Source organism: Artemia sp. Qi Xiang Cuo, chromosome 11 (assembly GCF_049724085.1).
Source record: "Artemia sp. Qi Xiang Cuo chromosome 11, ASM4972408v1, whole genome shotgun sequence".
Taxonomy (NCBI): Eukaryota; Metazoa; Arthropoda; class Branchiopoda; order Anostraca; family Artemiidae; genus Artemia; species Artemia sp. Qi Xiang Cuo.
The window spans coordinates 26921850-26934984 of NC_142804.1; the positions used below are offsets into that span (position 1 = coordinate 26921850).

At 38.8% G+C, this 13135-nt stretch overlaps 1 protein-coding gene across 1 annotated transcript in view; it reads left to right on the top strand.

The window, feature by feature from the left end:
- The window catches only part of LOC148946821 (uncharacterized), a 65056-nt gene extending 52233 nt beyond the window's left edge, over positions 1 to 12823 (top strand). Inside the window, exons 11-12 of the mRNA XM_089096436.1 lie at positions 6840 to 6992; positions 12148 to 12823. Coding sequence (XP_088952562.1) covers positions 6840 to 6992; positions 12148 to 12740 — 746 coding nt within the window. The 3' untranslated portion in view covers positions 12741 to 12823. The remainder of the gene's footprint in view (positions 1 to 6839; positions 6993 to 12147) is intronic.
- The last annotated feature ends 312 nt before the right edge of the window (positions 12824 to 13135 follow it).

The following is a 13135-nucleotide window of genomic DNA, read 5'->3' on the forward strand; positions in this document are numbered from 1 at the left end:
TATGAAATTGCAAAAGGATTAGAGATTCGTCATATTTATTTAATTATTCGCATGCCTTCTTCGTCTTCGGTTTGAGCCTGATCATTAGAGGAACTATTTCCTTGCAAGATTTGCAAGCAATATTGCATTCGTTGTCATTTCGATGACAGCTTCACAGGTCACTATCACAGGATCCCTTACAACCACACTTCACGACGGTGAGAATTTTCTTTGGTGCCGCGCAGTGCTCTGAAACCCAATCCAATTATGTACTTGAAGATAGGTACGGAAAAAGTAAAGTTTCAAAGCTGCTGAAGTAGGAGGTAGATCTAGGGGATGGACGACAGTTGTAGACGTTGCTACTTTCTGCTGAAAGACTCGGTGTCGATAAGATTGTCAGTAGATTTTTCACCGTACAATATAGAAAGTGCAGCCTCTCTAACTACTTTAATCTTTTCTTTCGAAGCATCAGTTCGAGAAAAAGTTGAAGTATTTTCCATAAACTCTTCCTTGTCGCTCAGTCGTTTAAGTGCAATCCCTTTGCCAAGTCCATGTAGACGGGAAGTTGTGTCGCACCCAAGAATTACGTGAGCAAAAGGAAGCAGTTTGCAAGTTTCAGTCCCAAATCTTCTTTGGCTTCAATGTCCCAAGTTGCACCTGAAGTGGTTGTTTTAGGCTCACCGTGCAGGTAGACCTTGTGGTGCTCAGGACTACAATGACAAAGTAACAACACCAGCAAGTCAGTATCGTCATCGGTAACTACAGTATCCCAAGTCTTCGAACACTCAACCACTGTAAGAACAATAAGTATCAGCTTTAGCTTGGATGGTTCTCCGACCTTTGCCTCGTAAATAATCAGAAAGTACATTGATGAAACGGGCTTTATTCTTTTTGCACGAACGAAATTCCTCTTTTTTGGTGGGTCAGTCTCATTTCTGGGCTAAACAGTACTTCCCGTCCAGTGACACGGTTTTACTTAAGATGAGTCACATCTTTTGCCGAAGCAGCGATGTCGTAGCCATCAAAGACAATAATGGCGTCTAGACATTTGGCCGAAACGTGGTTCAAGTATTGGTATAAGGGAATCCTGTGAAGCAAAGCGCCCTCGTCTAAGACGTAGGTCCAAGTCAGACTAAGCCTGTCCTAAATAGTATCAATTTATGAATGTCGCTTGATATCTTTTGCCAGCTCTGGTTTATTTGGATTTCGGAACGTGCCAGAATCGTCAAAAAGTGACGCAGGATAGGAGCAAATCTCATATTTAAATGAAGATTCCCCGTCCATATTCAGTCCTTTAGATACAATTATAAGACGCTGAAACAGCAATGAAAGGTCTAAACGGTGAATTTCTCCCCCATTTTTTTCTTTGCCGTCATAAGGACTGCCTGATCCTTCCGTTTGAAAAAATACTAGATATCCCTACCATTCCGTCAAGAATCTTCTTCCCGACTTCTACTGCTTTGTCTGCGTTCAAGTTTTCTGCTGCAGTCATGCCAGTAGTAAGGCTTCAAAGTGATAGCGGATCACCACCGAAAGGAGACGACGGCTCGACAAAGTCAATAACTATTTGTGTGACTTTGCAGTCCCTCTGCTGCCTTGAAAGACCAGACTGTTTATGCTGGTCGCTTGTGTGATACGAAACATCTGTCATGTCTTGCATCAGAAGCTTAGCGTGAGTACATGCTGGACGTCCCGTTACCCACTGAATTCTCTGTATTTCCGTCATTCCTTAATTTCTAGTCAATCCGGTTGCCGTTTTCAGACTTCTCATCAATTCTTGTTCTATGACCAAATCATTAACAAATTTCAATCAAAGTTCTTGATGTAAATTTTCTTCTTTATGAACTTTGTCAAAGAACTCTCTCTGAAAATAATCTAGTGAATAATCCAGAAGTTCATTATTTTGTGAATGACCCGAAAAGTTATTTATTTTGTTGCATATAAATATGCTAGTTTCAATTTTATTATTTTAGTATTTCTATTGAAGACGGTCGCTGTATATGTGATCGAAATATCTGGACTTTTGAGCTTGTTTTTTGACTGTCTAAATAAATGGATTTATCCCCATTTGAAAGTTTATTTGTTCGTCTTAGAAGGGCAGTGTGGTCTAAGAAAACAACACCCAATTTAAAAATGTTGCGTCGAAAATACAAATGAAGTTTCCATTGACCTGTACGCTCAGCTATGAGGAAATTTAGAAGAATTGCAACCATGTCCATGTACTGGATCCACAGCTTTCCTGTTCAAGTCCTGTGACTTCGTTCTGATTTAAAAGCCGAAAGAGAAGCTTTGACCCTTATGAGACTTGAAGACTGGGAGATTGATCAAGAGAAGCTTGTCTACCCATTACTTTCTCATATAGATCTTTGACTTCACTAGGCTCAACCGTATTCAATGCAAGTTCTGTATTCAATTGAAGTTCTGCACCTGAATCCTCGTCTACCAGTTCTTTTATCAGAATAAAGTGAAATGCTGCCATACAATGGTATGGGCTCGCAGTGTTCAAGGATTAGTCTTATCACTTAGAGCGTACATCAATTCAAAAATTTCTTTCAGTCCAGACCCACCCATAAAAGATCTAATGGCACTGACAAAACTCAGAGGGTGTGGAATCCTCTAGTCTAACCAATACTTTTGTAACGCTACTTCCAGGTCCTTCTGCAGCAATAATCTTCATGGACTTCCATCACAACAGCTGGTCAAAGGTTACGACCGGAGTAAATCCGTACCGTTCGGCCTGATGGGCAATGAATGTCAGTGTAGAAAGGGTACAAATCTCGTAGCTTGAAGGAAGATCGAACATAGACTTGACTTACTTGACTTAACGCTCTTACTCAGCAGGATCACCAGCGTAGAGAGAACTGGTTGACCGTGCTGTCAGTCTTCTCCAAGCAGCCGTGCCCAGGACTAAAGATTGGGCCTAATTTGGGTCGATGGTGGAGTTAAAGAAGCATCGATTTATAGCATCAGCACATCTGGTGCATATCTTTCTTCGAGGATATTTCGAGACAATCGCGGGATTAACTTCCAATATGATCTTTGCAAGGGTTGCTGGTAGGAGGCGGATATAGCGACCATACAATATTAGAAAACGATCTTCTATTTGGGTGGAGAGGTTCGCTAACTTGAAGGTCCTCAGGATCTTATTATTACGGATCTGGTCATACCATTTGAGGCCTTCAATTCGACGCAGGTGTCTAGTTTTTATGACATCGATCTTTCTTAGCTGTGTCTGAGTTATCGGCCATGTCTCAGAAGAGTACAGCATGATGCTTGAGACTGTGGCGTTGTAGATATTGGTTTGTGTACGGTGACTGATATTCGATCTGTGCAAGACTGCTCTCTGGAGCTATTCAAATACAGAATTTACCTTGACTCATCCGGCTGAGATTTTGGTTTCAATTGTACCATTTGATGATATAATTGATCCGAGATAAGTGAACTGCCTTACCACGTCAACAGCATGACCGTTGATGGGAACGGTTAAGGGTGATGCCGATGCGGCCTTTCTATGGGCATGATCTTCGTTTTTCTCCAGTTGATTTGCAGCCCAACTCCGGAGGCAGGAGAGGAGAGAGTCTCGAGTGCAGACTTAAGTTAGTCGAGACTTTTGCTAAAGCCGGCTACATCGTCGGCATAATCAACATCAGACAAAGTCCTACCGATATAACTTATGCGAAAAGAGTGGACACGGTGTGTCTCGTTCAAAATGTGGTCGATGACGCAGTTAAACAGCGCAGGTGCAGCAGCGCATCCTTGCCGTACACCATTTTTGATCGGAAAGGAAGAAGAAATCTTCCCGTTAACAAGGACGGCGCTTTCTGTGCTGCTGTAGGGTTCTTTAAAAAGGCTGACTACCTTTGCTGGTAGGCCCGCAGCTTTCAGGATTAGCCAAAGGGACTGCCTGTCAACAGTGTCAAAGGCAGAACGAAAGTCAATGAAAGCTATGTAAGCTTTCTTATTGAATTCCAGTGTCTTCTCAATGACCCGTCTGATTGTATGAATCTGTTCAGTTGTCGATCTTCCTGGCATGCATCCGTCTTGTTCGGGGTGACGCAAAGCATGTAGGAAACTTATTGTACGTTTCAACAGGAGCATTGCAAATAGCTTTCCAGGAACAGAGAGTAGGGTAATACCACGATAGTTGCTGCAATTCGTCTTACTGCCCTTGCGCTTAAACACTGTCATGATGATTCCTTTCTTCCAGTCTGACGGTATAGCTTCAGTGAGCCAGATTATGCTGCACACTATCTTCCGCCAAAGTATTATTTCAGGGCTGCCCGTATTAAGTATCTCTAGAGCAATGCCACAGGTGTCAGCTGCTTTATTTTTTTTCATTTTCCTCACGGCTGATTTTAATCCCATCAGGAGAAAATTTGGCGTCGTCGTGGGCAGGGGTAGCTTCTGCAGAAGCGGCAACAAGATCTGGGTCAATGCAGTCGGGTGGATCTGAGTTTAGCAGCTTATTAAAGTGTTTCTCCCCAGAGACCAACACATTGAGACTGATCGTATATAGTTTCTCCATTCACTGCTTTCAGGCTTATGGATTTCATGGCATGTTGGCCAGTCAGCTCGTGCAGGATCTTGAATGTTGTGCCTATGTCTTTCTTTTGGGCAGCTTGCTTGAGCTCAGTGGCTTTACCCGCGATTAAGTCTTTCTTGTCCTTATGAAGCAAGGAGCTGCTTTGTTTGTTGAGCCGTCTGTAGAGTGTCATATTTCCTCGTAATCTCGCTCGTCGTCTCTGCTCAATTATTTCAAACGTCTGGTTGTTAATCCACTCTTTCTTCTTTCGGGGCTTCGAGCCCAAAACTTCGGTAGCTGCTCTGAGAACATTGTCTTTGAAATTGGTCCATGCTGACTCGCTTTCTGAACACAGCTGAATAGCCTCGAAGCGGTTAGAGACTTCAATCATATTCCGGCCGCGAACCGAGGGATCTTGCTTCAGTCGAGAGGTGTCTGTGTTCTTAGTGGATGAGGAGCTACTCTTATTGGCCCTCAGCCGGAGTTTTTTCCTTGCAGAGACGAGACGATGGTCGGCATTGCAGAGCTCGCTACCTCTATATGAGCGGCAGCTCTGGACAGACGAAAGCCAACGTTGTCGAACAATGATGTAATCAAGCAATTTTTTGTCCTGCCATCATTGCTGTACCATGTGTGCTTCGTAATGTCTTCTCACAAACCAGATATTTGTGACTGATAGAGCGTGGGTGATGCAGCAATTGAGCAGCCGCTCATCATTATCTTTCAAATCGTCAACTTCCACGTGTCCAACAGCTGCTTCGTATAGACCAGGGCTGTTGGCCACACTAGCGTTGAAATCTCCTAGGACTAGAAGGTAGTCGTTTGGAGGTATGGAAAAGAGCTCGGAGGACAGTACCGCTATAGAAGTCGTTTTGATCTTCATCTTAGGCCTCGTTTGTCGGGCCATAGCAGGTAAGAACAGTTATAGTCCCGTGCATGCCGTCGATTAACATTCTCAATAGACGTAGTGAGATAAGCGTAAATAACAATAAGTCCTATCGAACTAAATTGCTGTGAACAAGACCGACTCACCCTCTTCTTTGGGGTCCACCAGACCAAAGCACTGACCGCCCTTCTCCAATATCTTCTTCGCCGCTTCCCGTAAGGTGAGTTTCTGTTATTCCTGCGACCGTCACTTTGTATCTTCTTAGTTCATTTGCTAAGAGAAGCTTAGAACCATGCTGGTTCAGCGTTAGGGCATTCCAAGTAGTGAAATTAATTCTACCTTGGTCAACGATGCTCAAAAGGATACGTCTTTGGGCAGGCATGGGTCCAATTGGGATAGTAGATGGGGCATCCGAGGCTGTATATTCATTTCCTTTCGTAGCAAGTAAGGTCAGGAGGAGGGTTGCTAGCCTACCCGTCCCTAGGTGCAGTGAGTTCTCCGGTGGCTAGCCGGATATCCAGAGGCACGTGAAGTCAGCTCTGCATGCGCCATGAATGCATGGGAGCAGACTTTGGACGAGCACCATTACCGAACATAAGAAGAAAGAAAAATGTTGGCTTTACCGGGATGGTCTCCGACCATGGCTGATTGCATGGTTCCACTCCAATCTGGCTTAGGTTGCTTAAGATGCCACGACGTAAACTAAAGAACATAAATCTTATCTTTTCGAATCCTGAATGAAGAAGATCATAATACATTGTCGAAAGGACAGAATCAGGGTACCAGAAAAAAATGACCTACCTAAAACAGTTTTTGTAGTTTAACTTTTGAAAGGACCAATCAACCAAACTAGGAATTCTTCCTTGAAACATGAAGGATATATTGTACTCTTACTAATTTTTGTTGAATTTTTCACCAAATATCCACCGTATATTAATGCACGCTTTATGTCGCGCGTGCTTGTGTGTGTGTAGGAGGAGGGCAAACGGCTAAGGAATGCAGAACAGTGTCCATATTCGTGATCTACGTACCAGAATTTACTATCACCGACTTTATAAAATTGCAAGCTAATTTTATTTAAGTCGTTATTTTTTACTAGAAAAGACGAAAAAACTTCAATTTCACCTCTACTGATTTTGGCTGATTTTTTATGTGTTGTAGAGAATTTTTTTATGGTTCGGATGATTCAAAAATTAAAAGTTTGCAATTTGTTTTAGGTAACCCCTAAAATTAATTTAGATTAACTTTACCATAAGTAAACGATTAAAACAATTTGAATTCTTGTAAGTTATTAGCATTTGATAAATTGACTGATGAGCCGTGCAATCTTGCCTAAACTTCTTTCTTATTAAAGATGCAGGATAATACTAGAAAAGAATAAATTACTCTAGAGATGGTGTAACCAAAATGCCAATACTCTCCAGCCCTGATTAATATATATCTTTATTATAGCTAAACTGAAGGATTTCAATACCAAATTACCCTCTGAACTATCTGTCAGCTCTGATGCCCTTGACTCTTTGGAAGGATTAATGCTGGGAACAAGCGAGGCGAATGTTGATCGTCTCTTAGCCATTTTTGCAACAACGATGCATTGGCCCAGTGGTAAGCTGTTGTAGGCAATCATTGAGAAAATAATAATTTTTCATACATAAAACTGCATTTCCCAGGAAACTAAAGGAAATGTTTTAGAATTAATCTAGCTGACATCCAACAAAGGAAGCTTTATCATACGTTTATCATACGGAAGCTTTATGCGTTATCATATGTCTTTATCAGAAGCTTTAAATAACGTCATAGGTTATTGATTGTTCTAACTACTAGTATTTCTTCTAAACTCCAGACCAAAATTAATATCAAAAGTAGGATAACAGAAATTTTATTGTCGTTGATATTTTTCTGTTGAATCTTTTTCAGCAGAAACGTTGGCGGTATTCTGAAACAAGGCGAAATTTATTTGTAATATTCATGATGTGTTTGCGCAGATTTCTACTTTGTAACTGAAAGCACTTCGTTACTTCACCCACAGAAAAAAATTCTGTAAATTTTGGTGTTAATTACTGAAGCAATGACATTTTCCGACAAAAACAATCTAAAGGTGATATATACCTATCTTAGGTCCTTTGGCTATTGGTCGTAATGTGCTGTTTCTGACGTGCTAAGTGTTTCTAAATGAAACTATATGCAAATGTCAAACATGGGTTTCACTCTGATTCTTAGTGCTATGACTTACAAATTAGTGTACGACACCGTATTTACTGTTTGTTCATTGAAATTTTTCAGAAGTTACCTCTGCTCGGAAAGATAAGTGTAATTTTCGTGGGATTTTGAGTCTATTGCTTCCTTCCTTTGTGCATTAACGTTATGCAAAAACACTCTGCTTCGAGAGTAGTAAAGGGAGTTAACAAAAGGTGCTAAACTTCACTCGTGATCTCCCAGAAACAAAAAGTTAGAGTGGCTCTGTGTGTGGCAGAGACATGCTCCCGAAGGTCACAGACATCACAGTTTTTGACTAATTATAAGAAACATATCACATCTTTTCATTATGATGATCTGGCAGCTCATTATTTTTCTCGCATCTGTTTTTGATTTTTCTGCTTCTTCTTCATGAGTAGTAGTGCCTTAATGTCTATGGATTTTTCAATTGGCTTAACAATTCTAACCAGAGAGAAAATTAGACAAATAGTGGAGGGGTGCCGCTGAAATATGTAATTGCCTTGGTTCTTTCGCGTAACAATAAGTCAAACGTGCTTTGAATTCTCGAGCAAAACTCTTACCAGCGGATTTCTGGATTATAAGGATCTAAATTCGATTTCAATTGAAAAAATTTTGCCTAGAAGATATTCATTTATTTTCCATTTGTAGAAAGTTGAAAAGCGATGGAATCATCGGAATGCACGCGAATAATAATGAATATGTTATGCATATAAGTTAACTTAAGTCACTAATAGTGGAGCTTTAAAGAAATCTTTCGCCTGTTTCGCGATTTTCCCATGTTTTTCATTCAAAGTATTTTATGAGAACAAAAAAGAAAATTCAACATGGAGCTTTTTGATAAAATAGAATCTACTTTTTATCAAAAGAATTTTTTAAACGAGACGAGTAATGCCTGATCCACATCATAGTCACAAATGTCGATAAAACCAAAATTACGCACCATTACATCGCCAGTTATGCTCGCCATTCGTATTTTCTCGAGTTGAACATTGTTCAACTTTCATGCCTAAATTTCTCGACTAACCAATCAGAGTCAAGGTTTAAGGCATACTTTTTAAAACTAGAAAAGATGGAAAAATAGAACACTGACGAAAAAGAGGAATCTGACGAAAGTTAATAAGACGTAGTATTAGTAGAGAACAGTGGGACAAAAATTAGCGATGGTGCAAACTCTTTAAGCAAATTTCTTGCAATTTTAATTTTCCGCTTTTCAAATACAAGTGTGACGCTAAAATAAAAAAAATGCCATGTCATTCATGAAATTTTCTTTTTTTTATCAATAGATGTGACTATGATGTATCTCGGGCATAAGAAAAATGCCGGACATCCCAGATTAGGCTAGATCAATATAACACCAATAAAACAGGTATGTTTGATTGCTTGAAACGGTATGTTGTCTTTGAAAAGGATGGAATGGAGAGAGTGACTACCGTTCTTTAGATCTTGGATGGTTAGCACAATCATAAATTTGTAAAATTTAATTAGTTGTTATATATTGTTTCAACTTGTGGATGATTAACAGACTAAAATTCTCGTACTGTTTATGAAGGGTTTTTTTTTTTTTTTTTTTTTTTTTTTTAAGGACGACGACGATGATGATATAGACATGGGAACTGTGCATGGTAGAGGGATATCAATAGACTTCTTAATTAATCCAAGCAATTTCCAAAATAGTTTTTTGCAGAAGGATATTTTACTCTACGCCTATCTTTAATTTATTGTATAAAGACGTGACAATTTATCCATTTATTTTTTTACATGTCCAGAAGTAAGCCTAGTAATTACTAATTGGAAATTCTATATCCTCAATTGCATAGTTATTTTATAGCTCTTAAAAAAAATTATTTATCCCTCTTCCTTGTAAGTTTTTGGGGGACTAGAAAAAAGAGATGTAGTTTGAAAGTATTTTTACATGCCTTATGTCTAATTTCCCGAAGACATTACTGCCAATAACACAGTTCGAGAAAACTATGCATTCCACATAATTTTCTTTGTGTGGAATTAAGAAGTCTTGGGATTTAAGAAGTAACGTTAATTCTAAAGAGGCAAAAATAATGAAAAGCCTAAAGAGCAATATGAAATGGGGAAAATAAGTCCTAATATGCATATATATATATATATATATATATATATATATATATATATATATATATATATATATGTGTGTGTGCATACTATCTTTATATGTGAGTAATAATTGTTTATTTTTTTCCGAAAACGGCTCCATATTTTCTCGGGAAAATTGACATCTTGGGATATTCTCGCATAAAAAAATGATCTAGATAGGTCAGAAGTCTGAGAAAAATCGTTAAGAGCCTTAATTATGTTTTTTTGCGAATGACGTCATGTACTATGTTCGTACATCATATAAGCATTTCTTATGACATCATATGTGGCATCATATAAGCGTTTTTTTATATGATGTTATGCATAGCATAAATAAAATTGTTGAGTTTTCAACGCAACAGTTATATATATAATGTAGTTTCTGTTGGAAGGCCCAAAAACAGAAAATTTGCAGTTGCAGTTACCATGAAGGATGATTTTTTGGAACCAACACCTGAACTAACGTGTCAAAAATGAAAATGAAGAGCAAAACACAGGCGGTTAGAATACATGCGAAAACGACAATTGGAGCGTTTTAAAAATAAAAATAAAGAGCAGAGACACTCGCAGTTAGAAAACATACGACAACGAACAAGTGAGGGAGTCAAAAAGAAAAGGAAGACCAGCGACTCAATGAAAATCAACCTGGACAGCGAGAATCAAAACGTTGCAAAATTGAAAATTATAGCGACGATGATTAGGTTTTAGATTTTGGCATGGATAAGGTCATCAATGCCTACCATACCTTTGTTAAAAATAAACATAGGTTCGGCGATATGTATTTCATAATGACGAAAGATAAGCCGAGGTGTAACGAAGCAAAAAAAAATTGAAAATGATAGCGATGATGATTGGGTTTGGATTTTTACATGGATAAGGTCATCAATACCTACCATAGCTTTGAAAATTACAAACATGGACTGGATAAATCGTTGGAAAAAAAAGAATTTTTTGTCCCAAAGGCAAAAGACTAACACTTTGACGATAAATCAGATCAGTCCAGTTTTTGTTAAGAAAAAAATTGCTCATTGATAGTTTTTTGCGCTCCTAGGCATTCTGCGCCCCTAGTCCCGAGCCTAGGGAGCCTATTGGTAAATCCGGGCCTGGGTATGCGCGTGAACGCTATGTAATTAAATCCAATTCGTAATGTTTAATAAAATAGATTATCATTGTTGTGTGTGGACTTACAAAACTAAGTTAAGGGTCAGGCCAGAAAAGCCCATTGCCACCACACCAAAAAAGATAATAATACTGCACCAATAACTCTGGGCTATTGATTCTCAGGCGTATTACTTGAGATAGATCTTCATAATCCTTTCCATACCTCTTTCTCTTTGTTAGCATTAAGGTTTTAACCATTGTCTTTCTCCCATTCTGAATGCCTCGCCAGCCAGCTTGAGCCCTCATAGTCAGGCAGCACTCGTCCCTTAAAAAGAGGTGAGAGTCGCCAAGCACTCGCCAGCTGTCAGCAGTAAGCTATACATGTATCTTCAGAACCCGTACTAGCAAAAAACTTCTTTCTCGCATCCCGGGTTGCTCCTCAGTAGATGTTTTGTTCCGCGACGGTCGGCACTTCATAAATCTTGGTGTAAATTTGGCGTCATTACTGACTTTAGTCCATCCAATCTCGGCAACATATTCCTCAAAATACCCTGCCTCATCGTCGGACGCTGGGTAGGATAGCGGCCGACATTAGCAGTAGTAAGCCCTTATTTGTGCGGGGCACCACGGGAAGATTGTCATCACTACCCCGATTCAAAAAATCATAAATCAGCAAGGGATATTTTTGGTTATTTAGGAAAAGGAAAAGGGCATAATCTAAACTAAGTTCCCCCCCCCGAATAAGACTATTTTTAGGCAACATTCTTTACTTTGCTTGATAATAACTTGGAACACAAAAAAAAATCACCCAAAAATAGTTCTGCTCTGCTATGGAAGCATCACAGTGCATCTATTAGTATTTAGCTGTAAGCGGCAATGAAATCTTAAAATTCAATTCAACTTTAAAATAAAAAAAATAATCAAGTCAAAAATAAGAAACATTATAATGGACAAGAGATAACACTTAGAAACCAATGGTAACATGGAATCAAATCGAAACTTTCAATAAACCAGTTATTATGGTATTTATTATGCCGTGTTTATGTCCTATGGTATTGCTTTCACTGTTGGTGACCCTAAGGAAACAAATGATTTGGCTGACCAGGATTTTTAGGATAGTACTGACGTCTATATATCGAAAGCCTGGAATCTTTACTTGATCGTTTTTCTTTTCTTTTCTGTGCCAAAAAAAGTGTGTTCAAGCATTAAGATCAAAAAAGGAAAAAAATGATTTAACAAAAGTAATCAAACAAAGCTGCGGAAGACTAAGTGGTAGTCTTAAATTGCATTTTCTGTTTAAAATATTTTTAAGAGACTAATTTGCTTTTCTTTTCAGAGTACATTTTTCCTGTCCTAGATTTGCTTCGACTTGCGGTAATCGAAGAGAATTTTACCCGAAAACTTGTCGATACATTAACACCGTCAGGTCTGATTGAATTACTGAATAAATATTTCATTTCATCCGCTGGTGCTGTGAACATCATGCTTAGTACTCGCATCATTGCTAATCTTCTCACGAGTACAATTGGAAAAAAAATCATTTTGCCCGAAGTAGACAGAATTCTTCTTACTGTTATTGACATCATTGAAAACTGCAAAAACTTAAGTGATAGCCAAAGGAAACAGCTTAATATAGCTTTATCAACAGTATTGCTCAATATTTCAGTGCTTAACATTCAACATGATTTTAGTATGGAAACTAAAGCATCAGTGCTTGATGTAAGCCGATCGTTACTCGCAAATTGTAGTGATCAAGAAAGTCAGTTTAGGATTTTAGTTGCGCTTGGAACAATGTTGCAAGAGGGAAGAATGAAGCTGGTTGTGTTGAGTCTTGAGTTCACTCCGTTGCTTAACAAGCTGAAAGAAGTTAGTGACCTGCAAAAATTAGGTCAATGTGCGGAAGACCTCCTAAAAGTTCTTGGTGTTTAACACAGTTGTCCTATTTTTTCCTTTTTATGCTTGGATACCTTGATTCAACTTTAAAGATTCATTAATTAATTAAATTGCAAGTATATGAAGTTTTTGTCCTGTGGAAATTCTAGTCAACTCTGAAGAGGGGAATTTACGCAAAAACTACACATTTTGAAAGTATTTATACGATAATTATGTATTTTCATAAGGTATAAACACAATCGAGTAAACATCGGTTTTCGCTAATCAGACCTTCAGTTCCCGGGTTGGTGCCCCTTTAGATCTAAACGGGTAACTGCTTGCTAACTTTGGGATCCACAGACATTTAAAGCCAGGAAAGCAGCTCGATAACTCTAATATCCTTTGATAACCAACAAATAAACTATTTTAAATTATGGTTCTCCCTGTATATT